The 25949-nt window shown below is 44.1% G+C and overlaps 1 protein-coding gene across 4 annotated transcripts in view; it reads right to left on the bottom strand.

The window, feature by feature from the left end:
- Window positions 1-25949, bottom strand: part of ST7 (suppression of tumorigenicity 7) — a 97128-nt gene that overhangs the window by 20470 nt on the left and 50709 nt on the right. For all 4 annotated transcript variants that reach the window (XM_083463584.1, XM_083463585.1, XM_083463586.1 and 1 more), the window contains exons 2-8: window positions 20686-20768; window positions 16141-16300; window positions 14217-14271; window positions 12804-12919; window positions 11540-11615; window positions 8692-8846; window positions 2840-2937 (exon numbers count right to left, since the gene is read on the bottom strand). In XM_083463584.1, coding sequence (XP_083319710.1) covers window positions 2840-2937; window positions 8692-8846; window positions 11540-11615; window positions 12804-12919; window positions 14217-14271; window positions 16141-16300; window positions 20686-20768 — 743 coding nt within the window. The remainder of the gene's footprint in view (window positions 1-2839; window positions 2938-8691; window positions 8847-11539; window positions 11616-12803; window positions 12920-14216; window positions 14272-16140; window positions 16301-20685; window positions 20769-25949) is intronic.

The raw sequence follows: 25949 nt of genomic DNA, 5'->3' as shown, positions 1-25949 counted from the left end.
TAGGGCTTTCAAGGTCAGCACCAACACTTTGAATTGTGCTCAGAAACATATTGGGAGCCAACATAGGTCTTGCAGTAGTCCGAGCGGGAGATAACTAGAGCATGCACCACTCTGGCGAGACAGTCAGTGGTTCTTAGCTCAGTCAGTAGAGCATGAGACTCTTAATCTCAGGGTTGTTATATATTGCCTTAAGCCTGGAAATGAGACTAACCATTGAGATCTTAAGTGCACTGGAAGGCTGCTTGCTGAATCCCTATTTTGTTTCCCAGGACGTGCCAGCATTCACATGTTAGCACTTCTCCTGATATAGCCTTGGCTCTGGCGGGGGTGCATACACACCTTCCTCCAATCTTTCAAACAAGCTCATAGCCTCTGCCCTTCCTCCCAATGCTGTGATGTGGAAGGAAGCTGCAAAAATGGTTATTCATTGAACTGTGGGGGAGAGGGGTCCATCTTCCCATCTATGCCTGGGATTCAGAACTGGCAAGATAAAATTCATCCTTTTTTTTTCAAAAGTAGAAAATCTTGACTTGGCTCCGTGGGAACAAACGGCTGAAGGAGTTAGAAGGCTCAAACGGCTGCCCCAAGATTCCTTTGTGTAGAAGGAGAAATCCTTTCTCAAGATGGAGAAATCATCCCCATTAACGGCCATCTGTCAAGTTCGTGGTCCTAAGAATGCGGCTACATTTAGCTAGAGCTCAAGAGCGGCAGAATGTCTGACAGCTTCACAATGATGGAACTGAAGCTGTTGGTAGTGAGCTAAATACATGTAAAATCCAGGAAAATGGAATTAGACTGCAAAGAGGGGATGCCCATTTCCTGATAAGGTCTGTCCGTTTCACTACTGGCGCATATTTCCCTTGGGGCTACTATGCATGCACTTACATGCTGTACTAAGTATTGGCAAATGAACTAGAGTGCTGACAGCAACTGAGATAAGTAGAAAATTGTATCGCAGGAATGAACTCAGGAAGGGAGGTCAAAGCATCAGCAATGTCATCAGCCTAATATCGCCTCTCTCTCCCCACCCCCCAGAAAGGAACAATTCTCGTTTTAGGATTCCTAATTAAAAATCTCTCTTCCTATATATTATGATACCATTTTTGTTACATCCAGCACCGCACTTGCCTCTTTCCAAATCAAAGTAATTGCATCAGTTTCTGGTTTTGCCACATTTACTCTTGATAAGGGAATCATCCCATTACATGCTGATCCTTTTAAAATAAATAATAGCTTTTGCCTGGTGGTTATGCCTCCCTTCCTTGTATCGGTGAAATCTGGGAGTATGGGGCTTATGTACTTACTTCCCCATTGACAATAAAAGGCAACATTCAAATCAGGAAACCCTGCACTTATTTGAAAGCAGGGTCTCCCTTACCCTGAGTGTAAGAGGACTGAAGTCCCAAAACCCTGGGAACCATCCCTTGTTGGTCTAGCAGGCGCCAAACGACCAGAGTTGAAACCCAAACCTGCCATTGCTGCTATAGTCCCACCAGTCTGGGCCAGGAGACTCCCAGAACCTTACCAGATACCCCTTGAGATTCACAGGAGCAAGAGCTGGAAACCAGACTCATGCCCACAAAAATTACTCAGTAGCAGTTTGGCCAAGAAACAGGACCCAGTACCAAGGACTTTCCCCAGAAACCACATGAAGATTGAAGAGGTAGATTTGTTCAACATAATTAAAAGAGAACTCATAGGCCACTGAAAAAATACAATTGGAGAGTATTGCTAAGAGTGCAAGAGAACACAATTGCAAAACGAAAGAAAAATAGCAAAGCTCATTTAGCTGAGTTTTAATACATAGAAAAGGATCAATGGACCCCACAGATGTTGGAAAAAGTGTACGGCAGCAGACAAGGGAATAGGGTCACTCCATACAATACGGCCTAGCAGCTGAACCAAGTCTTCCTAGCCAATCAGAAGACTCCCAGTTTGTAAATTTCCAAAACCTAAGCGTGACCATGCCATCTCATAGCTGAGTCACCCCTTCCAATTGACAAGCCACTATTGTGGTCTTGAAGATGCAGCGCTGTCAAATGACATGGCATGAGATCATCTTCCAATTAGTGGGAAAGAACTAAAGGCCAACGTTTACCCAGAGGTCTTGAGAAAAGGAGCCATCTTTGTGGGCAAGGCCCAAACTGAAAAACCAAGGTATCAAACTCGCTAGAAAACTTTCGCTATTAGGGTAAGGGAGTGGGGATCTCCCAGGTCAGACCCCTTACATGCAGTGAGGCAGTAGGAGAGGAGCAGAAAGTGGAAAGAGGGAATAAAAAGCAAGTCCAATAGACAAAAATAAAAAAATTCCTTCCAGTAGCACCTTAAAGACCAACTAAGTTAGTTCTTGGTATGAGCTTTCGTGTGCATGCACACTTCTTCAGATACACTGAAACAGAAGTTGCCAGATCCTTCTATATAGTGAGAAGGTGGGGAGGGGTATTACTCAGAAGGGTGGTGGGATCTGGCAACTTCTGTTTCAGTGTATCTGAAGAAGTGTGCATGCACACGAAAGCTCATACCAAGAACTAACTTAGTTGGTCTTTAAGGTGCTACTGGAAGGAATTTTTTTTTATTTTTGACTATGGCAGACCAACACGGCTACCTATCTGTAACAAGTCCAATAGAGGCATTGTTGGGATATTTCCTTAGGGGCCTTATGCATTTCACATGAGCTCAAGAAGGTCTTCCACTCTCATCGTGCAGGGAACTATGAAGCTGGGGATAATGTTGGGAAGGATCCGCACAAAGAATCAATGCTGGAATAGGTATTTTAAGTGTCATGGTTTTTGGACTGCGCATGGTAATAAGACAAATATGAACACAAATCCAAACTCACATCTCTCATCATTTTCACAGCTTCCCTGGTCCTCCCCAGCTTTCTTGTACACATTGCCAGCCTCCTCTTAATGTAGACTAATACATTAGTGTCCCGTCCTGGGGAGAGAGAGGGAGAGAGAAGGAGAGAGAGAAAGAAAGAAGGAGGGAGGGGGGGTTTAAGAGGATGAGTGTTTGCAGAAACAGACAGAACAAAGGTTCCATTTAACATCCTCAAAGTGTAAGGTATAACCTTTCCTTTGAATTCTTATTGCTGAATACCAAAGATATGTGGAAGGAAGCAATAAAAAGTACATAGACCAACAATCCTCGCTGTTAAGTTACAAAGATCTAGAGCTGGAACCTGCCCGTCAATAATAGGATTAGTCAAGAAGTACACTTATAAAAAAAAAAACCGTGAGGGTTTTTCTTTAGCCTCAATTCTACAGCATACTGTTAACAATTCTAATCACTAATACAAGAAGAACTCACATGCATGCCAAAATTATGCAAACTTCTATACCTTGCCTCACTTAGGCAAGTGTTTATCGTCCTGACTCTCTGAAAAGGTTTCCATTTCTGATGAAGTTTAGCTACAAAGGATTGCAGTGTGAATTGCTGTTGCAGTTGCAGGTTGCTTTCTGTACAGCTGAATCCAAATTTATTTATTTATTGAATTTGTTATGCTGCCCTTCCTCCCAAAGGAGTCCAGGGTTTTCAACATTATCATGCAATTTAAAGAGTTCTGGTAAGAGGAGAGATGCTTTCAGCTACCAGTTTCAAGTCAGCCATCCCTCCAGGGCATTCTTTGTACACTGTAAACAGTTGATTGCCGCTCTTAAGAGTTCAGCCATACATAGCAGCACTGGAAAAGCCGTTTGAAATCTGAATTTGCCTTCTGTGCAAAGGCGTTCTATGCATCACAAGCTGAGTCTGTTCAGTACCATGGAGAGAATCCCTTCTCTCTCTCTTTTTTGCACACTGTCAATAGCACACTTTCAGAAGCAGTAAGCATGTAAATACCGATTATGTGAGCACCAGTGCTTGCACACTACTAGCTTATTGCAAGACAGGGGTGCAATGATCACAACAGATGGCCTGCAGCCATGAAGCACCCTACCTCATGGCCATGAGAACAAGCCCCATTGAAGGATGAACCATGCAGTGAATGCCTAATATGATTTTAACAAAAAACCCTAATGTCTCTATGGGGCTGGCTTGTTGCACAAGACTGCAAGAAGGAGGAGGGCAAATGGGACATGAAAGTAGGATTGCTGCTGCTCAGGACCCAAAGTATTCCATTCCAGCCCCCTTCAGGATTTCCCGTTAACCACCTCCTACCCCCAAAGTTGGTCAACATTCCATAGTCATCAATAATATTCATTTTGGGGGTTTTTTTTGGGGGGAGAGGGGTCCCCAGTACAGTTTTTCTTGTAAAATGATAGCTTTGTTAGTATTATTATTATTTCTGCAAGCTTTAGGGTCCCTCCAACCCTGCCAATACCACACATGTGAATGGGTTTTGGCACTCACAGCTTGAGCATCAGCAATAGACATGATGTGAGGTCTTTTCTTGTGGGACTTAACGAAGAAATCCTTGTTATTCAACACTACACTGGGGGTACCAAGAAACTTATGGTCTTTCCCCATCCCAGCCATCCTCCTTCAGCCAGCCTAGAGGATGAAAAGGGGCAGGGGTGGAGAAACCATGAAAACTTTGGTGTATAGATTGGACTCTGCAGCCTTGGTAGACCAGGTGCAGCGTGCAGCGTTCAGGTCTGCCTGCCTCCAAAGGGTGCCTCTGCAACTGAAAAGTCCTTTCCTTGCTTCAGGTCAAGGAAGTCAAATTCCTACACACACACAAGCACATGATATATATATATAGACCAAGCAGCAAGATTTTCTGCCTCTGGTAGAGTTGTGTGAATATAAACACGCTGAACTCTTCCTTCACACTGAATTTACACAGTTCCTTGTGATATCGTAGTTATCCACAAACATTAATAGAAATAAATTTCAGCATTGACCGTTTAACAAAGAACAAATCAGGATTTTTTTCTCTTTTCAAAGACTTTTTTGAGAATGAGGCATCATACCCTTTCTTTAGTTGTAATATGCCCTCTTTTAAGGACCGAACAGAAAATGTTCATGTAGATAATGATCTACAGAGTCACAGTATTAAGACAACACACTTGTTGTGTTGCCATACATTGGCCTAATGTATCCTACTTGTCAACCAAGTATTTGCAGATTATGGTCCTCACGTTTTGAAGTCTCTTCTAATCACAACAAGATATAAGCCAAAAGCATTCAGAATACATACAAATTATCCCAAAGCCATGATTGTACTTTTCAGACAGATTAAGCAACAGGTCTGACTTTCAAAGAGAAAATAAATAAGGCAGGAGAGGGAATTCCTTCAGCTGTAGTTTATATTAAGTAACCACTTATCTCTAGAATGGTTTCCCAGTATTTAATAAAGGGCTCATTAGCCACATCTGTTTTTAACATGGTTATATATAACATAATTAGATTGGTTTGTCCTCCAAGCTGTGTTATAGTGACTTAAGGAATGGTCAACATAGAGTCAATAAAAGCGTCCATTCAAGACATTCTAAAATGGTCTTGGGCTGTAATCCTATCTACATTTACCTGAGAGTAGGTCCCACTGAATTCAATGGCACTTACGTCTGAGTAGACATGAATAGGATTACACTGTTATTTACAGAACCTGAGGCTTTTCAGCATTTTCTGGAATTCAAAATCATTTCCCTTGGTTGAATTGAAAAAAGCCAAGTTACAAACACTTTCACCCTGCCAGTCTCTATGTTATCAGGAACAATTTGCATGGAATAGATAGAAACAGGAGGTTGGGAGGTGTCAAAAGGTTATTCTAAAACAAGATCCTCTGCAGGATCCATTTAATGGGCTGATAATCTAAGGAAGATCATCTAGTTTGTTGAATGCCTCAAAAGCAGGTAAGGAACAAATAGCAGTTCAAGAGTAATTTTACCAACATCTGGCTAGATGACAATCACTTCTGGGTTTTGCTGTGTTTAAAATGTCTATTGGGAAGAGATTTCTCTCTCTCTCTGCCTCACAGATGCCACATGCAAAGAGGCCCTCAGATGTCTCCTGGACTTTTTAATCCTAAAATCTTCCATGATAAGATCTTTTGTACCACCCAACATATCTGGAATTATCATGGGGTAAACTCGCCTGGCTGCCAGGCCCATTGTAGAAGTTCTCTCCCTCTCCAACTCTTAAGCTTTTCATCTGCACTCAATACACACATTCCATTTCATTTTCTGCCTGAGATCACTGTGCCTGAAATGAGAAGCCATCCTTATCAGTGATCCCAATAAGGTCACCACCCACATTTTGTGAAATTTGAGCATTCTGTTTTATAGACATGCTGCTGATTGCTTGAATCAATCCTCTACACTGTTATTTCCATGTGCCCCAATGGGAGGCTCCTCATTCTAAAAACACATTTCATTTTGGGGAATATGTCGTGAATAAACATTTCCTGGAACACGCTAGCTAGGTAAACAGCTTATGGAAATGCAGAAACGTCAAATCTTATTGGAGAGGGGGCAACTTTCCCACTTCTTTCCCACACTAAGTGGAAAAGTGACCCTCGAAATTGTTGCCATGTTTCAGGCTCCTGTTTCCTAAAGTTCAGCAGGTTAAAATAAGCTGATCTCTTGCAGCTTCTTTCCAAATTTGGCAATGATTATTCCAGGCAACTTGTTGCACTCGTTTAAAAGTATCCTTTTGAATACAAATGGCCACAACTGGACGGCACACGCATCTTTGTTCAGTGGTACTAATGCTTCCTGGTACTTGGGCCACCCCAAGATAAATTGCTTTGTACAGACCATAGATTTGATTTCCTCCAAAGAATCCTGAAAACTACAGTTTACCCTTCACAGACCTACGGTTCCCATGATTCTATGGGGAAAGTCAGGTGAATCAAATGTATGGTTGTGTGCACAGTACTCCCAGTAACTGTTACGATATAGAAGCAATGCAGCCGCGAGCTGCTAGCTTGAAAACAGCACATGATGGAATGTTAGCACTGTTCCGTGGGAAACAGAGGGACAGTCAATTCACAGTGCAGAGGGCACCGGAATTAGCTCAGAGTGTAATATGAGCTGTACAGGAAGTACAGGGGAGTGGTTTTTTTCTCTCTTGACTGCTGGAGTTTGAAGAGAGCAGTCATGTTTTTTGTAACGCTGCAAAGACAGAAATAAAGGCATGTAAATACATTTCTGTCTATCTCTTTCCCCTGCCAGGGGGGGCAGGAAAGGGGGGGGTGTTCTTCTCACGCTGAGAAGGATCGCCTATCGCGACCTTTCCCTGGATCTTGCCGGGAAAGCAGACAGGGAGGTCAACAGGAGACCAAGCCGGGTGCCTGGGAGAGTTGCCAGTTTCTCCTGATAAAGGCTTGATTTCCGACAGTAACTGCATTTCCACACACACACACACACACACACACACACACACACACACCAAACATATTTTATTATACCATACATGTGACTTCCCTTCCTCCCCTCCCAAGGTTCATTTAAATTCCCCTATGTTCCTGCATATTTTGATATATCCATCTAATTCCATTTTCCTACCTTACATCACTTCAATATTTATTACACCGTTTAATTCCAATAACTGCATTTCCATCAATAGCAGATGCCTCACATTTATGGAGCGCAGCAGTAGGGAAATGTATCCCTAACTCCCTCACACCCTGCCGGCCAATTCTGAAAGCTGAGTGAGACCACACGCCTGTCAATAACCTGATGTCACAATGACATCATCAGCTGACTGCCGCACCTTTAAAGGGGTTTGCAGCAACCTCTGATCAGCAGTTACAGGGAGCCCCCTTTTATGGAGGACCAGAAACAAACCTTTTCAATTATTTTTAATTAAAGCTAAAATTCTCAAGAATAGGTATACTGTGTTCAGTGCTGTTTCTTTTCACAACCCTGTGAAAAAGTGCTATTAGCCTATAGTGAGGTAGCAGAGCTAAAAAATAAAAATAATTCATATCTGGCAACCAACGTGCCACTTGCAAATAAAGAAGATTTGGGATTGAAATACTGCTCAGTCATCGAACTCACTGAGAAACCTAACCCTAACATCACACGGTAAGAATGAGGATAGTCCTCTGACCCCACAGAACACTCAGAAATCACTGGAGGAGGAATGGTGTACAAACAGCATGTAAATATTTTTTGAAATGCAAGTTTGAGAGGGGTAACTAGGTGTGTTAGGAAAGCTGAAAAAAATGCTGATATATTTCACATGTGAAAAACCAATACGCTTCTTTGGTTTCAGATGGTGCACGGGTAGAGGAGCCTAAAAAGCCAAGGGCACAAATTTTCACGGCCCTCTAGCGGCTATGGTGGCTCATTTACCTGAAGTAATGTATTTAGCATTCACTCTGAAAGTGTATACAGTGGAACCTTGGTTCTTGAACTTAATCCATTCCGGGGGTCCGTTTGACTCCAAAAACCATTCGAAAACCAGGACGCAGCTTCCGATTGGCTGCAGAAGCTTCCTGCACTCAAGCGGAAGCTGCATCAGACGTTTGGCTTCCGAAAAACGTTCGCAAACTGGAACACTTACTTCCGGGTTTGCGGCATCCGGGAGCTGATTTATTCGACAACTAAGCCGTTCGAGAACCAAGGTACCACTGTACTCGATTCTGAGCAAACAGCCTCCTAGAATTGAGTATACACTTCCATAGGCAATGGTTGCCAGATGTGAAATATATCGGCGTTATTTTCAGTTCTCCTACCCCACTACTAGCAACTATTTGTCTCTTGAAAGGTCTTGGGATTTTTAGTCGAAGAGAGACTAGCTTACTGTGTTGAGCTTCGTACTGGGCACCATGATGCTGCAGCTGTTGGCTACGCCTGTAGCAGCCTTCGCCAGCCTTCAGAGCCTGTTTGAACAACTTCTCTGCTTCCACAATAGTTGTTGCTTCCTCTTCTGCCAACAGAATATAGGCAGTGGCACACCTGTCAGTGAAACAACAGAAACAATCATTAGTAAGACAAACTAGGAAAGGGAAAAGCATTTTCTAGGCTATATCCAATTAACACGTAGCTTTTGTCTGTCTTATTGCGATAGGAAGGTAAAGTGACCCCTGACCATTAGGTCCAGCAGCGGACAACTCCGGGGTTGCGGCGGTCATCTCGCTTTATTGGCCGAGGGAGCTTCTGGGTCATGTGGCCAGCATGAATAACCCGCTTCTGGCAAACCAGAGCAGCGTACGGAAACGCAGTTTACCTTCCCGCTGGAGTGGTACCTATTTATCTACTTGCACTCTGACGTGCTTTCGAACTGCTAGGTTGGCAGGAGCAGGGACCAAGCAATAGCTCACCCCGTCGTGGGGATTTGAACTGCCGACCTTCTGATCGGCAAGCCCTAGGCTCTGTGGTTTAACCCACAGCGCCACCCGCGTCCCTATTTGTGATAGGAAACACGCCTGCAATTCCATGTGTTCATGGAGGCTCTCTGAAGCATCTGCTATGCTGCGGTCTATTAGTGCTCCTCCATTCACTTCACTGGAGGAGAACAATTCTGCAAGGTATGTGTGAAGCCACCCAGCCACTTAAGCCAATGGCAGGAGCAGCAAGAGGCTGCAACCCAGACCTCTGCTTAAACAAGGGACTCCTATTCCCATTAATGGAGACTGCAGCCTGAAAGTTTCATTTGAACTGGCCAGGACCTGGACCTATTGCTTCTTCTCCCATATAGAGATCTTACCACACGTAGCTGTCTGAAATGCAGGTTCTATGTGACACAAGGGTGTGATCCATGCTATAATAATAATAAATACTAAATTTTTATTTATACCTTGCCCTTCCCGGTTCGGAAAACCGGGCTCAGGGCGGCTAACAACCAATTTAAAACACTTAATTGTAAAAGCAGCATAAAATACAATATAAAAACATGAATAACAATAAAATTCAAAGTTCAGAAATCAATTTGGGGGAAATCCATCTAATAAGCATTAGAGAGTCACCAGGGCTAGCTGGCTGAATTAGTCCTACTTGGGCCAGCGAGGAGGCCAGGGGAGAATTAGCTGTGGGGTCTCAGAGTGGGTAATCTTCATAATGGGTGGGAGGGGGGAGAGAAGGGAAATAAAAGACCAGACTGAATTCAAATTAAAGGCCAAGGGGAATAGCTCTGTCTTACAGGTCTGGTGGAAGGAGGTTAAATCCTGAAGGGCCCTAGTCACATGGGATAGAGCATTCCACCAGGTCGGAGCCATCACTGAGACGGCCCTGGCCCTGGTGGAGGATAGTCTGACTTCCTTAGGGCCTGGGACCTCTAAATTATGGTTATTCATGGACCTTAAGGTCCTCTGCAGGGCATACCAGGAGAGGCGGTCCCGTAAATCCACACTATCAGCAGGCCAGAAATCCCAGGCATACAAAGCTGGGACTCAGGATATGGCACAGTCCAGCAAGCTGTGCAGCATTTGCAATAACTGTTGTGGCCAGTCAAATCCGTTGCAAAGCCCCAATAAGGAGGCAAGGAGCCAATGTCCAGACACATAGCGCATGCAAAGTTCTGCAAAGCAAAATTCTGTGCAGGTTTGTGTTCCAAATAAATAACTGGCAATACATTGCTGGATCAGAGTAGGCCACTATTTTTAACTTGAAACATTTGGAAGGGAGCCCAGAAGACACAAGAACAATTGAATGCGTATTTTATTTTAAAGGAATAACAAAGTCCATGTTTGAAATAAATAAATAAATAGGCCTCAGTATTAGCAGAATTTCTCCTGCTCTTAAGGTAAAGGGATCCCTGACCATTAGGTCCAGTCGTGGCCGACTCTGGGGTTGCGGCACTCATCTCGCTTCCTTGGCCGAGGGAGCCAGCGTACAGCTTCCGGATCATGTGGCCAGCATGACTAAGCCACTTCTGGTGAACCAGAGCAGTGCACAGAAACGCCGTTTACCTTCCCGCCGGAGCGGTACCTATTTATCTACTTGCACTTTCGTGCTTTCGAACTGCTAGGTTGGCAGGAGCAGGGACCGAACAACGGGAGCTCACCCGGTCACGGGGATTAGTACCGCCGACCTACTGATCGGCAAGTCCTAAGCTCTGTGGTTTAACCCACAGCGCCACCCTGCTCTTATTTCACTACTAAAAACTACTTTGCCATGCAAGCATCAGCAATTAGCACCCACAGATGAAAAATGAATTATAGGTCCTTCCCTATTGCCTACCGTTTGCAAATTTGGAGAACTACCTCACTTTGTACCTCACCCTCCCAAAGATAAGAAATTACCATGAACAGTCTAGATCAGGGGTGGGGACAATCTTTTAATCTGAAGCCAGTGTTTCCTCATTAGGGAATCTTCCGGGGGCCACATGGAGGCTGAGGCCAGAGGCAAAAAGAGGGTGGCTTTCACTCTTTTTTTTACAGTAGGCTGCATCACAGCTACTCACAAAAGCCAGAGGTTGCTACACCGTCCTCCATCCTTCTCAACAAACAAGAGGCAGTATCACAGTTCAATAAGACTTTCAGGTACCCAAGGAGAGCGTGGAACAGGGCCATTGAAGTGCATGGCCGGGGAGAGTTCTGGGGGCCAAATAAGAGGCGTGGAGGGCCACATTTGGTCCCCAAGGCTGTAAGTTTCCCACCCCTGATCATGATCAAGCAAAACCATTTTCAAGCGACTGTTGAGATACTTACTCATTTAGCTCTAAGGCTTCGTGCGCTGCAGAAATTCTGGCCTGCGGATTTCTCTCCCTCCACGCTTTTTGCATTACTGTTGAGCAAGGTATTTAAAAATAAATAAAAATAGAGGAGGTGTTTTGACAGGACGCAACTGTAGTCAAGCATTCCGTTGGGGCATTTTATCAGGCAAATGTCTCGACGCACCTTCTCTCCAAACCTCAGGTTTACTCTTTTAACGTGTCCAGAGGAAGAGGAAACTTACATCTGTGCAGTCAATGTTAGAGGAAACTACAGGAAAACGTGCCAAGAATGGTTTGCTCAGAAATCAACAATGGAAACCAGCTTTGGCAAGTGGGAAGGACAACCCATCTGTCAATCAACTTATCATATCAGATGATGGGCAGGTAGGGTGCCCTGCCCACCTGCCAAAGTCCCTTGCACAATGATTTGCCCTGTGCTCATCTCCTTTCCGCAGTGATTGGCTGTGTGGCTGAGGAGCTCAGGTCGCACATCTGATCCAGCTACATCTCCACTTCCTGATGTCACACTGGACATATGGGGAAAGTGGGTGCAGTTTGGGGGAAATGGCCTTGCAGGCCGAACTGGGACCTGTGCTGGTCCAAATCTGACCTGCAGACCACAAGCTCCCGTCTCTTGTACTACAGCAGAATTTCCCAAACTTGCGTCTCCAGCTGTTTTTGGACTACAACTCCCATCACTCCCAGCTAGCAAGACCAGTTGTCGAGGATGATGGGAATTGCAGTCCAAAAACAGCTGGAGACCCAAGTTTGGGACACCCTGCGCTAGAGCAGCGTGAGAAGAAATCACCACACAAGAAGTGCTATCCTAAAAGGAAGATTTTTGGAGAAAGGGCAAGAATACCTACTAGTGGTACCTGCAACCAAGTGTTGCAGTGTGGAGGGCTTCAGCTTCTCCAGGCCATTCCCGCTCCCATTTGGTTTTCTGTTTCCTCACTTAGTGTCAGCATTTCATGGTCACTGAACATGCCCAGACATTATCAGGTTGTTTTCTGAGCTAACCCAAACCCTACTGATACAGGGTGATACCATTTCAGCTAGATAAGCAGCAGCACTCACACTTCAAATCTGAAGTGCTGAGAACCATAATTTAGACAAGCACTCTAAGCAAGCGGTTTAGACACAAGCAAAGACAACAGATTGGTGATCCGAGACACCTTGTCCCTATTTTCTTGGAAGTAAACTTTGCTATTCACTCCAAGTCATTCGTTTCCAAGCACACTTATTAGTAAACTCCTTACTGGCATCTGCAGGCCTTAAGTGGTCCGTATCGCACGTGAAGAAGGTCTGATGATCTTGCGCCGAAAGATTCATATCGTAGTATGTCAGAGGTTCCCTTCCCGTCACCCAGGTATACCTGGAGAGAGTATAAAAGAGAGTACAAGAAATAGCAGAAACCGCCATCGCAAATTCATCGGAAGATCTTCCTCATGGGCCATTCCAAATTCTCAGAAATCTTCTCATACCCTTTTCATCCTACTGGATATAACGAGCCCTCTTCATCCTACTGAAATGGGGGCCCATCAGACCTCTCCCCGTGCTTCTCACAGCCCTGCTCCCAAAGGATCTTTCTAGGCTGGAATTTGTCCTTAAACCACAGGTATTGCCTCCCGCTTACCTGGATGGAGAATGTGTGTGTGTGTGTGTGTGTGTGTGTGTGAGAGAGAGAGAGAGAGAGAATGAATCTTTGCATTTTCTTCTCGACAACCTTCAGAAGGAAGGGGTGCGTAGGACCAGAAGCAAAAGTGGGTGAATCAGTGAATATAAATCCAACCTTTGTACAGTAGGCTGGTTTCTACATACACTCTCAGACGCCCTGTATATCCTCTATCCAGGCAAGTGAGAGTCATTGTCAGAATTCAAGGATGCAATCTAACCAGGCAAAAATACTCAAGGAAGCAGATTTAAGGCAATGCCCCCCCCCCCGGGCACCCAGCTCAGAAGGTGGCTTCCTGCCTCCTTCCCAAAGGCATGACGACTCTGACAAGGTCCACTTCCTTCCAAAGCCTAGTTTGTGCTTTCCCAGCTTTGGGAAGGAGGTAGGAGGCCTCTAGGAGCCTGTCAGGACCCTCATATGCCTCCTTCACAAAGCCCAGCATCTCACTTAACTGGGTTTGGGAAGGTGGTGTGAGGACTTGACTGGGTGGCGTCAAATTTTGGCCTGGCACATCGCACCATTATTAGCAAGGTCTGCCCCTGATGTGTAGCAAGGTGGGTGAGGGGTGTGGCCTAGGAAAAGAGGGAGTGACTATGGAGAGAGCTGGGGGGGGGGGCGTGATAAAGAGGTCTGGAGTGGTTGCACTTTGGACCCACTAGGCCCGTGGCTCTTCATCCTTGTCATCGGGGAAATGCAGCTTTCAGGCTAACAAAAAAAAAAGGTTTCTGGCCCTGTACTAAGCCATGGTTTAGTGTTAAGTGTGAATGCATATAATAATTATAATAATAATTTATTATTTGTACCACGCCTATCTGGCTGGGTTTCCCCAGCCACTCTGGGTGGCTTCCAACAAGGATTAAAAATGCAATATATGTGAAACCTGTCCACTGTGCTGCTCTGATAAGCCCCAAGTTATTCTGCGACAATGAACGAGTGCTCAAACATAACTTTTAAAAGTGGCTACTGTGCTTGAATGACAATTCTGTGCAGCACTTACCGGTTATATTCAGCTCCTCTAAACAGGTTTAGTGGATTTCGCCAGACTTTGCATTCTGTAACAATGGAAAAATATATACGCCTTCTAATTACCAGTTAATGCTACTGTTTATTTGAAAACAAAACTGCCTTCAAATTAAGTCATTCCAGGTGCATTCCAAGCATCTAAAAGAATACCAGGCGAATATACAGGTGGTATCCAACAGATGGGCGCCATTGGAGGGCCTGTGATTTGCCCACAGTATATACATCTGGAGTGCTTCTGTGATCCAATGAATTATTAGTACATATATGAACAAATGAAGCTGGCATGCTGAATCAGACCACTGTTCCATCAGTCCTTGCATTGTCTGCTTTGATGGCGACAGTCCTTCCAAATTTCAGAAAAAGATTGTTCACAGCCCTCCTATTTCTAACTGTGAAATGGCCCGGAAGTTAGTTGTTGCCAGCATTATTCTGTTCCAAAAACCAAAGACTGTGTTGTGGGACATGTAGATTTGTATGTCTGAATAACCTGCCCAGTACAAGTAGTATTACCTAGAAGAGGGAAGTAGCAGGTGCTGGAAATTCATCCACCTTTAGTAGAAAGTGTGTGTAAATTAATTGGTATGCTAATTTACAAGAATCATGAGAATTGTTGTAGAGGGGGCTTATTAAGAGTTCCCAGAGTTTTTGACTGGGACTCATGGTAGTTAAAGAAGACTTTGGGGAGTGATATATGTGTAGATGTGATTTATATCGTATTGACTTTTCTGGCTTATAGATATAAACATGTGGCACTATAGCCAGTGGCAGGGGGGCAATGCTTACCTGATCTCCCACCACTGGTGTTGTTGCAGTTTATTTGTTGTTGCAAATGCACTCGTAGGAAAAGCATGGATATCTTTTGTTATGATGGCACTTTTTGGGGGGTGAGGGTGGGATGGGGAATACATATTATATGTACCTACAGGACTGCCTCTCCTGGTATGCCCTGCGGAGGACCTTAAGGTCCACAAATGACAACACTTTGGAGGTCCCAGGTCACAAGGCGGTTAAATTGGTCTCAACTAGGGCCAGGGCCTTTTCAGTACTGGCCCCAACTTGGTGAAACGCTCTGTCAAGAGCCTAGGGCCCTGCGGGACTTGACATCTTTCCGCAGGCCTGCAAGACACAGCTGTTCCACCTGGCCTTTGGTTTGGACTCAGTCTAACCCTTATGTTTCCCTCCCCTTACGGTTTTGATCTATGGGCTACTTTTAAAATGAGGCTGCATTTTAAATTGCATTTTAACCTGTATTTTAAATTGCCCCCCTCCCTATTATGTTTTTATTGTAATTTTACTGGTGTTAGCCGCCCTGAGCCCGGCTCTGGCCAGGGAGGGCAGGGTATAAATAAAATTTATTATTATTAGCCAGAAAAGTCTGACACCAGGATGAAGGAACACTAGGAGCAGATTCAACTGGGGAAAAGTCGACTTGGTGAATAAATTCATTCCTAAAACCACTCATGTTTCAATTTCTTTTTAAGTCAAGTGCTAACACTGTTCCATTTCAAAGTCAAAAATGGAAGCTTGCAGGCAAGAAGATATGTAGCTAATCGTTTGCTCTAGGTGGCTTCTGAAGTGATATGCTATTCGAGTTCTTGCAAAGTTTGTTCCGCTTCCTCTGCCAGAACAAAACAAGCTACAAATAGATTGGAGGCAGTAATTCACTTCCCCTAGGGAGCCACTGGTTGAAGGACCCCAAGATGCCTCTGAGATCAGCATCCATACCTGAAGGCTGGAACATGAGCGATAATAGAACACTTAAAAAAAGAAAAACGGAATCCAGGACATTACAGCTTTGCTGTCAATAGTAATAAGCATAACCCACGATCGTTCTTGCATTTTAAAAGGACATACTACTATAGTTAACAATCTGCGCAGGAGAAGCGGAATTGTCTTACCTGAGACACTCTGCCGATTTGCATCAGAATCCCCGTTGCTTGTATTTGAGTTATTGGGCGAGTTGTTGTCCACCCCTCCCAGCAGAGGGCGCAAGTGACTCACCGAGACTTGCTCAATGAACGAGGTCCCATACTTGCGAAAATACCACCACTCAAATATCTAAAAACAGAAGCGAATATGTGCATTCACTAGTTTGCTTTCCTTAACTCCAAAGTAATTTCCACTGGCCACTTGTGTTTTCTTTTAAGCTCTGATTCTATATTTAAAGGTATTTTTTTGGATGAATTGTTATCCTTATTTATTCCGTATATAGTGCCGTCAGTATATGCGGTGTTGCTTTATAAATCATAACCTTGCAGAGATTGATAGGGGTGCTACACCAAGAGCCACCAACATACTAAAACAGGCTTTATGGAAAACAGGGAGTGTGGGAGAGACACAAGGAGAAACTGTTTGAAAGAGTATTTGGAAAGGCTGCCTATTCCAAATTCAGTTTAAAGACACAAAACGATGAGAAGACAGAACAGGGGCCTCAAAGTTGCTCACTGACTTTTAGCACCTGGACAGCTTAGCTCAGTTGGTTAGAGCGTGGTGCTGATAATGCCAAGGTTGCAGGTTCGATCCCTGTATGGAACAGCTGCATTTTCCTGCATAACGGGGGGCTGGACTAGATGACCCTCAGGGTCCCTTCCAACCCCACGATTCTATGATTCTAGGTGACTGAGCAGGAACCTAGTTCCTTGCCCCCCAGCTATGGTGAGATGCACGGGATTTCTATTTAAATTATGGTATTTATTTCTGAATTTGCATCTATAAATATAAATTAGCATATGCAACTTATATGCAAACCTGTGACCTCTTTTCATCCCCTTGTTTAGTGATGCATTTCTTCTTTTGGTGATGCATAAGTGGCCACCTATCATTGGCAAACATATAATGGGAAATAATTGCAAAGCCACAGAGAGCTTTAAACGGAAGGGCCAGGGGTCTGTGCTCGATACAGAAGCAACCAAGAAGCTATTTCTCACCTATTGCTCATAATTTCCCTTAAAAGGCTGCAAATATCCATCTATCCATTCCTGGGTCTGTCTCACTTCCCTGCTCTGGAGCTACTTGGAGTACAGTGGTGCCCCGCAAGACGAATGCCTCGCAAGACGAAAAACTCGCTAGACGAAAGAGTTTTCCGTTTTTTGAGTCGTTCCGCAAGACGAATTTCCCTATGGGCTTGCTTCGCAAGACGAAACGTCTTGCGAGTTCTTGCCAGTTTGTTTCCTTTTTCTTAAAGCCGCTAAGCCGCTAATAGCCGTGCTTCGCAAGACGAAAAAACCGCAAGATGAAGAGACTCGCGGAACAGATTAATTTCGTCTTGCGAGGCACCACTGTACTTAATTAGCCACAGGATTAATCCCTGGCATCTCAAGTTAAAGCAGCTCAGGTGGCAGAGCTAAGAAAGGCCTGAAATATTCAAGAGCTGCTGCCAGTCCGAGCAGACAATACTGGGCTGAATGATCCGATTCATAGAAGTCAACGTTATATGCTAAGAGGGAAATGCCTAGCCAGTTATTACGAAGAGGCTTCTTTGCTGGTTTCTGTCCTTTTCGTAGATCTACTGCAGAATTTGCTCCGGATATTCTCCACCATTTTTGTGTGTGTGTGTTGGTTGCCATTTGCCTCCCCCACCCCCAAAGAGTCCTGGAATGATGCAATATTGTGGAGAGTGAAAAATGGTGGCCACGCTGCTCAACACGGTTGCAGCACCAACAACTTTAAAGGCGGGTGGAGAGAAAGCAGCTCCATGACTTCTGCTGACAAGCCCCACCCCTGTGAAACTGGAGAAATTTGGTGAAATGGCATCCCCTAAAACTTCTCTGCCTGCAAATAGGTTGCAGAATTAAAAGGGGAATGTTTGCATACAGTGCTCTTTTATGTATCCTGAATAGGATCTGCATTGAATATCTGTTTGGGGTGAGTTATGTGAATTGAATATATGTTTGGGGTGACTCTTTAACATCAACTTCGTTGGAGTGGTCATGTTGTGCGGATGCCTGATGATCGTCTTCCAAAGTAACTACTCTATTTCTGAACTTAAAAATGGAAAGCGTAAATGCTGGTGGTCAACAAAAGAGGTTTAAAGACTGTCTCAAGGCAAATCTTTAAAAATGTAGTTTAAACACCAACAATTGGGAAACACTTGCTAATTGGAGAACAGCCTCTACCAAAGGTGGCATGGGCTTTGAAGACACTCGAACTCAGGACGCAAGGGAGAAACGTGCTAAGAGGAAGGCATGTTTGGCAAACCCTCACTGTGATCAACTCCCACCTGGAAACCAATGTCCCCACTGTGGAAGGACGTGTGGGTCCAGAATTGGCCTCCACAGTCACTTAGGGCTCATTGTTAAAACCGTGCTTATGGAAGACAATCTTGCTCGGCTACAAGTGATCGCCAAAGAGAGAGAGAAGAAAGAAGAATGTGAGGGGAGCCCAAACTGACCTCGGCACTTTCTCGACCCCTTCTCAGTAGTCTTACATTACAACGTACATCACAGCACAAAGCAAATCGTAACGCCGTAGTGTAAACAGCAGCAGCACTAAAGCAGCTGTAGCATCTGACCCCTTTTCCTACATTTGTGGGACCTCTGGCCCAAACTGTGCTTGCAAAGGATGCAGCTGTAAGCCAGCTGCTTTCTCCATATGACGTTGGGTTACATGCCTCAGACATCACATGCCCTTGCCATATCCTGCCCACCTACTACAGCCAAGCATACCGTAACCTTTTAGCACCATTGAGTGCAGGGCTATCACTCATCTTCCTACTTGTATCCTGGCTTGGCAGCAACCGAAGCAGTTTACAGTTATTACTTAAATAATTATTCAGCGTGGTTAAAACAAAATATTGAACAATTTCAGTATCTATCAACTTTGTTTCTAAAGAAAGGCATAACGAAATGATAAAATATATAAATGAGTATAACTGCCAATATCCCTGAGCCAGCAGTACAAGAAATAAAATAGTAAGGGCTGCTTCCCCATCGCCACATCTTAATGCAATGTAATGCACGGCTGATAAATTAAAACAATGTGAATATTCTTAATTACTTCCAGTTTAAAGTTATTAGTATCATCGTTATTTGCATATGAAAAGGAAGGCAGCCAAACACTAATTTCTCTCTGTGAATTCCTGCAAAAATGGCCAAGTCGTGCTTTGAAAGCCTTCAATTTACTGTCCTAATTGTTGGGTCTCTTCAAAAAAACAACAACAGACAGCTCCTCTTACTATAGTATCTACTCTCCAAGCCTCTTTTGTTCACACCTACAAGGGAAGTTTTAATTTCTCTGAAGGCTAACCATATGCCTTGAGGTGCTATCTGTTCAAGGAATACTCAGGATACAGTAATTAATTCCGTAATGATCTCCCTCTTGCTTGAAAACAACAAGGCAAGGAAGGTCTCTAAACCCTTTGGCAAATGTCGTTATTCTTCAGAGATTTCTTTTGTGAATAAGCCTTAAGTAGCAGCGAGAGGCACTGAAGAGAGATTGCAGCTCTGCTGAACACATTGTCTGCATGCACTGGAACACAGGGAAGGCATGAATTCCAAAGCACGCAGAAAGTCTAAGGTCCAGTCCTTGGCATCTCCAGGTATGTCTCTTGAACCCCTCTTGAAACCCTGAAGAGCTGCTGGCAGTCAGTCTACTAGAGTGTTCCAGTGACAGAAGTCAAGCTCAATAAGGATGCTCTTCTGATGACTGTTTTAGGTGACTAAGCTTTCTTAAAAAAAACTTTCTCAGAAAGATACCCAATATAATGCTCAGGGTGGAGTTACCTTCAGTGAACTGAGGTCCAGGACCTTTAACAAAACCCACTACAGTTGTACCTTGGTTGTTGAACACCCTGGAACGCGGACATTTTGACTCCAGAACGCCGCAAACCCAGAAGTGATTGTTTATGAACGTTCTTTTGGAACCCAAACGTTCGACAGGGCTTCTGCGGCTTCCGACTGGTAGACTCGGGTTGGATATATGTGTAAATAAACCATATATCATAAAGACACCACAGTCTCCACTGTGTCTCATTGCCCAACAGAAGACACAGGCTGTGGGCTAAGCAACCCCTGAAATCCCTTGGAGACTGGGGTGGCATGGCACAATATAAATAGGATTTTAAACAATGTACTGATTTTGAACTCTGCTGCAGAAAACGCTGTGGTGGTTCCTATTGGCTAGGGGTTTAAAAGATGGGATTGGCCAATATGAGAAGATTGACAGAAACAGGTTGGCAAGTGAAGCTCTCTGCAGCTGAAAATGGAAGCACGCAAGGCACGAATTTTGTCTTTCGAAAATGAAATTTTAGGTTTGAAGATGCTAGAGACCACACAGCCCATGGCAAATGCAAATTCTTTTAGGTACACAGAGACACAAAGTTGGAGGCAAGTGTGTAGGGAAGAAATAGCAAGAAAGATCAGATTTATTTATTTATTTATTACATATGGAATCTGACGTTCAAAAGTTTATAGACAGAAGTAGTAAAATGCAACAATTTTACTCACCAAAATAAGCCCTGATATTAATGAAGAAGTTCCTGTGAGAGCAACGTAGAACTTGGGCGTCAATGTGTTCAAAAACATACTCACTAAAAGAGAAAAAGAAAACCACTTAGTATAGGACATTTTCTAACCTTTTGCAGTTCCAACATTTGCAAGTCAAGTTAAAAGAAAATTTCTTGCTTTTTGAAAACATCAGAAACCAGAGCATGTTGCATTCTATACGAAAGCTTAAAGGTAAAGGTAAAGGGACCCCTGACCATTAGGTCCAGTCGTGACAGACTCTGGGGTTGCGGCGCTCATCTCGCTTTACTGGCCGTGGGAGCCGGCATACAGCTTCCAGGTCATGTGGCCAGCCTGACTAAGCCGCTTCTGGTGAACCAGAGCAGCGCACGAAAATGCCGTTTACCTTCCCGCCGGAGCGGTACCTATTTATCTACTTGCATTTTGACGTGCTTTCAAACTGCTAGGTTGGCAGGAGCAGGGACCAAGCAACGGGAGCTCACCCTGTCGTGGGGATTCGAACCGCCAACCTTCTGATCGACAAGTCCTAGGCTCTGTGGTTTAACCCACAGCGCCACCCGCGAAACCTTAATGCTTCCTATATCCAGCACAAAGCTGGACTAGAGAGGGCAGAGCAACATAAAGGCATTCAAGCCTTTGCTTCTGCAATCTATCTAGGCAGCTTTAATCTACCTTCTGGAAATGACATGAAAGACAGAGATTAGCGAAAAACCTAACGTTGACTGCCAAATACATTCAGCATCCTTCTGCCAGCATATAGATGCGAGCCAACAAAGTTATGCTAGTATCTTGCTCAACCTGTCTCCTGAGCGCTGTTCTGTATTACAGTGTTAACAAAACCTAGCAGGCAAGCACGGAAGATTTCATGTCAATACTTCCCTTTCAGATCCCTTGCGTTAGCTAAGCAGCTACAGGATGTCATAGCAAGGCAAAAGCACAGCCCGAGCCAAGTGTGATGCAGAAATGCTTTCGTTACAGAGAGTGACTGTTCCTGTATGTCACTGGAGCTCAATGCTTTATGCCAGCACAATCAAGGGTTCTTAAGAATTTACTGTGCATGAAACCATTTGAACTGAAAGATGGGTCTTGTTTTAACAACTGGAGCTGCCTGCTGCACATCTTTCTAGACTTCACCTCCTTTGTCAACCCTTGGTTCTGTTCTTTAAAATCCCACCCCCTTAGTTGCATGTCTTTAGGGAGGGAAGGAAATTATTGCATAAATTGGAATTTAAAAACAGCACAGCAAAAAACCAAAAAACCCTCTGGGAGAACATTCTTCAGTTCACCTGTATGCAATGCCAGTAATTTCCACATCTTGCAGTGCAGACCATAATATAGGGGTGGTCATCCCGTAAGCCTCATGACCAAATGGGAATTAGAACTTGTGTTTTCCCAGTAATAGCCCCCAAATCTAATCACCCTGCACTCCCTTTACTGTCTGCTTCTGCTGCCTGAGCAGGAATAGAACAACTTCAAGCAAAGGGGGAAAGCTGGCTTAGTCACCAGTGCCATGCCTTTTCCCAGCCCCTTCCTCAAAGATTCACTCTCTTATTGTTTACTCATTTAGAAACGTACACCCCCAAAGCTTCAGTATACCTGAAGGAGCATCTCCACCCCCATCATTCAGCCTGGACACTGAGGTCCAGCTTCAAGGGCCTTCTGGCAGTTCCGTCCCTGCGAGGAGTGAGGTTACAGGGAACCAGGCAGAGGGCCTTCCCAGTAGTGGCACCCACCCTGTGGAATGCCCTCCCACCAGATGTCAATGAAATAAACAACTACCTGACTTTTAGAAGACATCTGAAGGCAGCCCTGTTTAGGGAAGTTTTTAATGTCTGGTGTTTTATCTTATTTTTAATATTCTGCTGGGAGAAGCCCAGAATGACTGGGGAAACCCAGCCAGATGGGCGGGATATAATTTTTTTAAAAAATTTATTATTATTATGCTTTTTTAAAAAAAGATCTAATTTTCTTTTACTAAGCATAAATCACAACCTCCTTCAGACAGCATATTAAAAACATTTTGAGGGAGCTTGCTCAGCTGTCAGAGCCTTCCCAAGGTGATGGCTGGAAGCCACGCAAGAGCTGCTTAAAAACTGCCAGTGCCAAGGCATAAGCAGGCGCCCAAGGAGGGCCGGGATGCAAGATCTAGGTGTCAGAGCTGAGATGTGTACAGAAACACACCAGAGCCAGGAAGACCCTGTTGCGTATCCCAACATACAAAACTCTTTCTAGCCCTTTATGGAAGTTCAACAGGCCCCAAGGCCTGCGGAGGGAAGGAGTGCATGGTTTGAGAATACTTCAAGTTGCAGCAGCAATACATACTGCAGCGACACACAAAATCAAAGGGTTCAAGCCTTGGCAGGTCCTAATGAGACTCGCTCTCAGTTGTAAATCTGTGTTTGCACTTTACCAACACGCACTGTAAAGAGGGGCTCAAAAGTCCAAATTTTCTTCTCAGTAACAAAGCTAGGAAAACAAGTGTTCTAGCCTAAATGTGCTCCAGTGGTACCTCAGGTTAAGTACTTAATTCGTTCCGGAGGTCCGTTCTTAACCTGAAACTGTTCTTAACCTGAAGCACCACTTTAGCTAATGGGGCCTCCCGCTGCCGCCGCACAATTTCTGTTCTCATCCTGAAGCAAAGTTCTTAACCCGAGGTACTATTTCTGGGTTAGGGGAGTCTGTAACCTGAAGCATATGTAACCTGAAGTGTATGTAACCCGAGGTACCACTGTAAATTTTTATGTGAATGATTCCCCCACTCCTGTCACCTTTCTTTTTTTTGAAGGAATCTTCAACTGTATGAGTTCTAGCAATATAGCCAAGACACATCATGGAGAACTAGTCCAATACGCATAATCTATGGAAACTCATGAGTTACTTGTCTGTCTTCAATCTTTGGATTCCTCAGTGGTCCAGTTCTTATCTCACTCTGGGATTTTAAATCTTTCTTAACCCGCAGGAGAGTGGAGGAATCGGAATCAAACAGCATCTTCACACATATTTTAAACATGAGACACTAGCATGGCCAATCTACTCAAGACCATGTTCCCTTCCCATCATTTCCTTCATCCAAAGACCACACAAACCCTTCTACCTCATTTACTCATCAACTAATTCATTGATTTATTGTACTGTATTTATTGTCACACAGTACAAATACAGGAACGTTGTGATACTAAGGTGGGGGGCAATGTTGTGAGTGTACAGTGGTACCTCTGGATACAAACGGGATCCGTTCCGGATCCCTGTTCACATCCCGAAGCAAATGTAACCTGCGCCTACGGGTCGCGATTCGCCACTTCCGCGCATGCGCGTGACGTCATTTTGACCGTCTGCGCATGCGTGAGAAGCAAAACCCGGAAGTAATGCATTCCGTTACTTCCGGGTCACCATGGAGCACAACCCGAAAGCGCTCAACCTGAAGCATATTTAACCCGATGTATGACTGTATTTAATAAAAACTTTTTATCAAATTCTTTAGTTTTCTAACTGCAAGGTTTGGCTGGGATTCTGTGTGAGACAGAAAAAACACCCCCCCAATTGTATAATAATATTTTTAGCTGAATAATATTTTAGCAGTGTCCCTGTTTGGAGGTATTACACCCGATGCTCATTTCCTTGTTTCCAGGGCAGCAACCGTCCGGTTTCCTTTTTTTCTTGTAGGACGAAAACGCACAGTTCCTCAGGGTCCAGTTCCTATAAAATGCAGCTGCAGAAGAGTCAACGCGCCACATGAAGCTAAATGCTTGCTAAACAGGCCCTTGCCAGGCAGCTGCAATTATGCTACATCTCTAAACTGCTGCGCTAATTTATTTCACTGCATATTAGGCTCACTAGATGAGACGGTGCTATGGAGAGCAACAAAGGAAATAAGTGCTGCTTGCCATAAAACATTTGACAGAGCTATAAAAATGATCAGTATCTTGGCATATGCGGCTGTCTCAACGAGCCAGGAGGAGCATTCAATTGCTAGACCTTTGCGGGGAGCCCTAACTATGATAACAGGCTTCTTCTCCATTTTAATATATGCATCCTGTTATGGCAAAAGTTGTATTTGTCAAGAAATGCCACAAATCCCTCTCCAACATTTATTTTTTGTCAATATTTCCATAATCTAAATAATATGCATAAGGAAGCACATATGATTATTATTTTCCTGGTTGTCATACAGATTTGATTTCAGTCAAAAGCACTTTGTCAATGAGTGTGTGTGCGTGTGTGTGTGGGAGAGAGTTATAGTAGTTCCTCACTATGGGTACGTATCCTGTTTACATGGCACAAAGGTTTATGAGGTTAAGCTTTATTGAGAGCAAAGCCAATGAACTAAAACCCATTATCGGGAGTCATTTAATGTGATTAATGGCTTTGGTTCTTTGCAAACACCTGGTCAGCACATTTCTCTCTTCTTCTTGCACAGAGGGTTTCCACCGTCTCTTGAGAAAAGCAGAGCAACTCCAGCTGCACTGATTCTATGTGCTTTCAGTGTTTACAAGAAAGGTGGCTGATTATGACCTATGGTCAGTGCAAAAACACTGAATGACAGCAAACAGTACCTTTGCCAGCTGCAAGATCTCCCTCATATTGACACCTCAGGGTTCTCCCAGAATACTCACTTATTGAGTATTCGTCCTGATTTGTTTGCAGGGAGATTAGAAGATGTTGGTTAGTTAATTAGAATTACAGTCGTACCTCAGAAGTCAAACGGAATCCATTCCAGAAGTTTGTTCGACTTCCAAAACGCTCAGAAACCAAGGCGCAGCTTCTGATTGGCTGCAGGAAGCTCCTGCAGCCAATTAGAAGCCGCGGAAGCCCCGTCAGACATTCGCCTTCCAAAAAAGCTCGCAAACCAGAACAATCACTTCCAGGTTTATGGGGTTCAGGAGCCAAAACGTCCGAGTTCCAGGGCATTCAGGATCCAAGGTATGACTGCATTTCTATTTTATTTTTTTTTTACTGAGAGGTTAGAAGATATTACATCAAAGTAAATGAAATCCCACACTTTCCAGGGCATTTCCCCATCACTTTCCATACTGCAAAAAGCCCAGACTTTTTGGGAGGCGAGTTTGTTGCACAAGGCTTTCCAATCAACTGTAAGAGTATGATCTGAATTGGCCTGTATGTATCCCACCGGAAAATAGCAAAAAGTCAGGAAGCGCCCCAAGTCTCGCATGAAGAATCTTGGATTAAAGGTTGAATCCTAATACAATAATCCTTCCATATGTATCCACGGCTTAAGTAGAAAACAC

The sequence above is a fragment of the Podarcis liolepis genome (assembly GCF_965112155.1).
Source record: "Podarcis liolepis genome assembly, chromosome: 10".
Taxonomy (NCBI): domain Eukaryota; kingdom Metazoa; phylum Chordata; class Lepidosauria; order Squamata; family Lacertidae; genus Podarcis; species Podarcis liolepis.
Note: the sequence above shows the minus strand (reverse complement) of the source record. Positions and strands in the feature narration are given on the sequence as shown.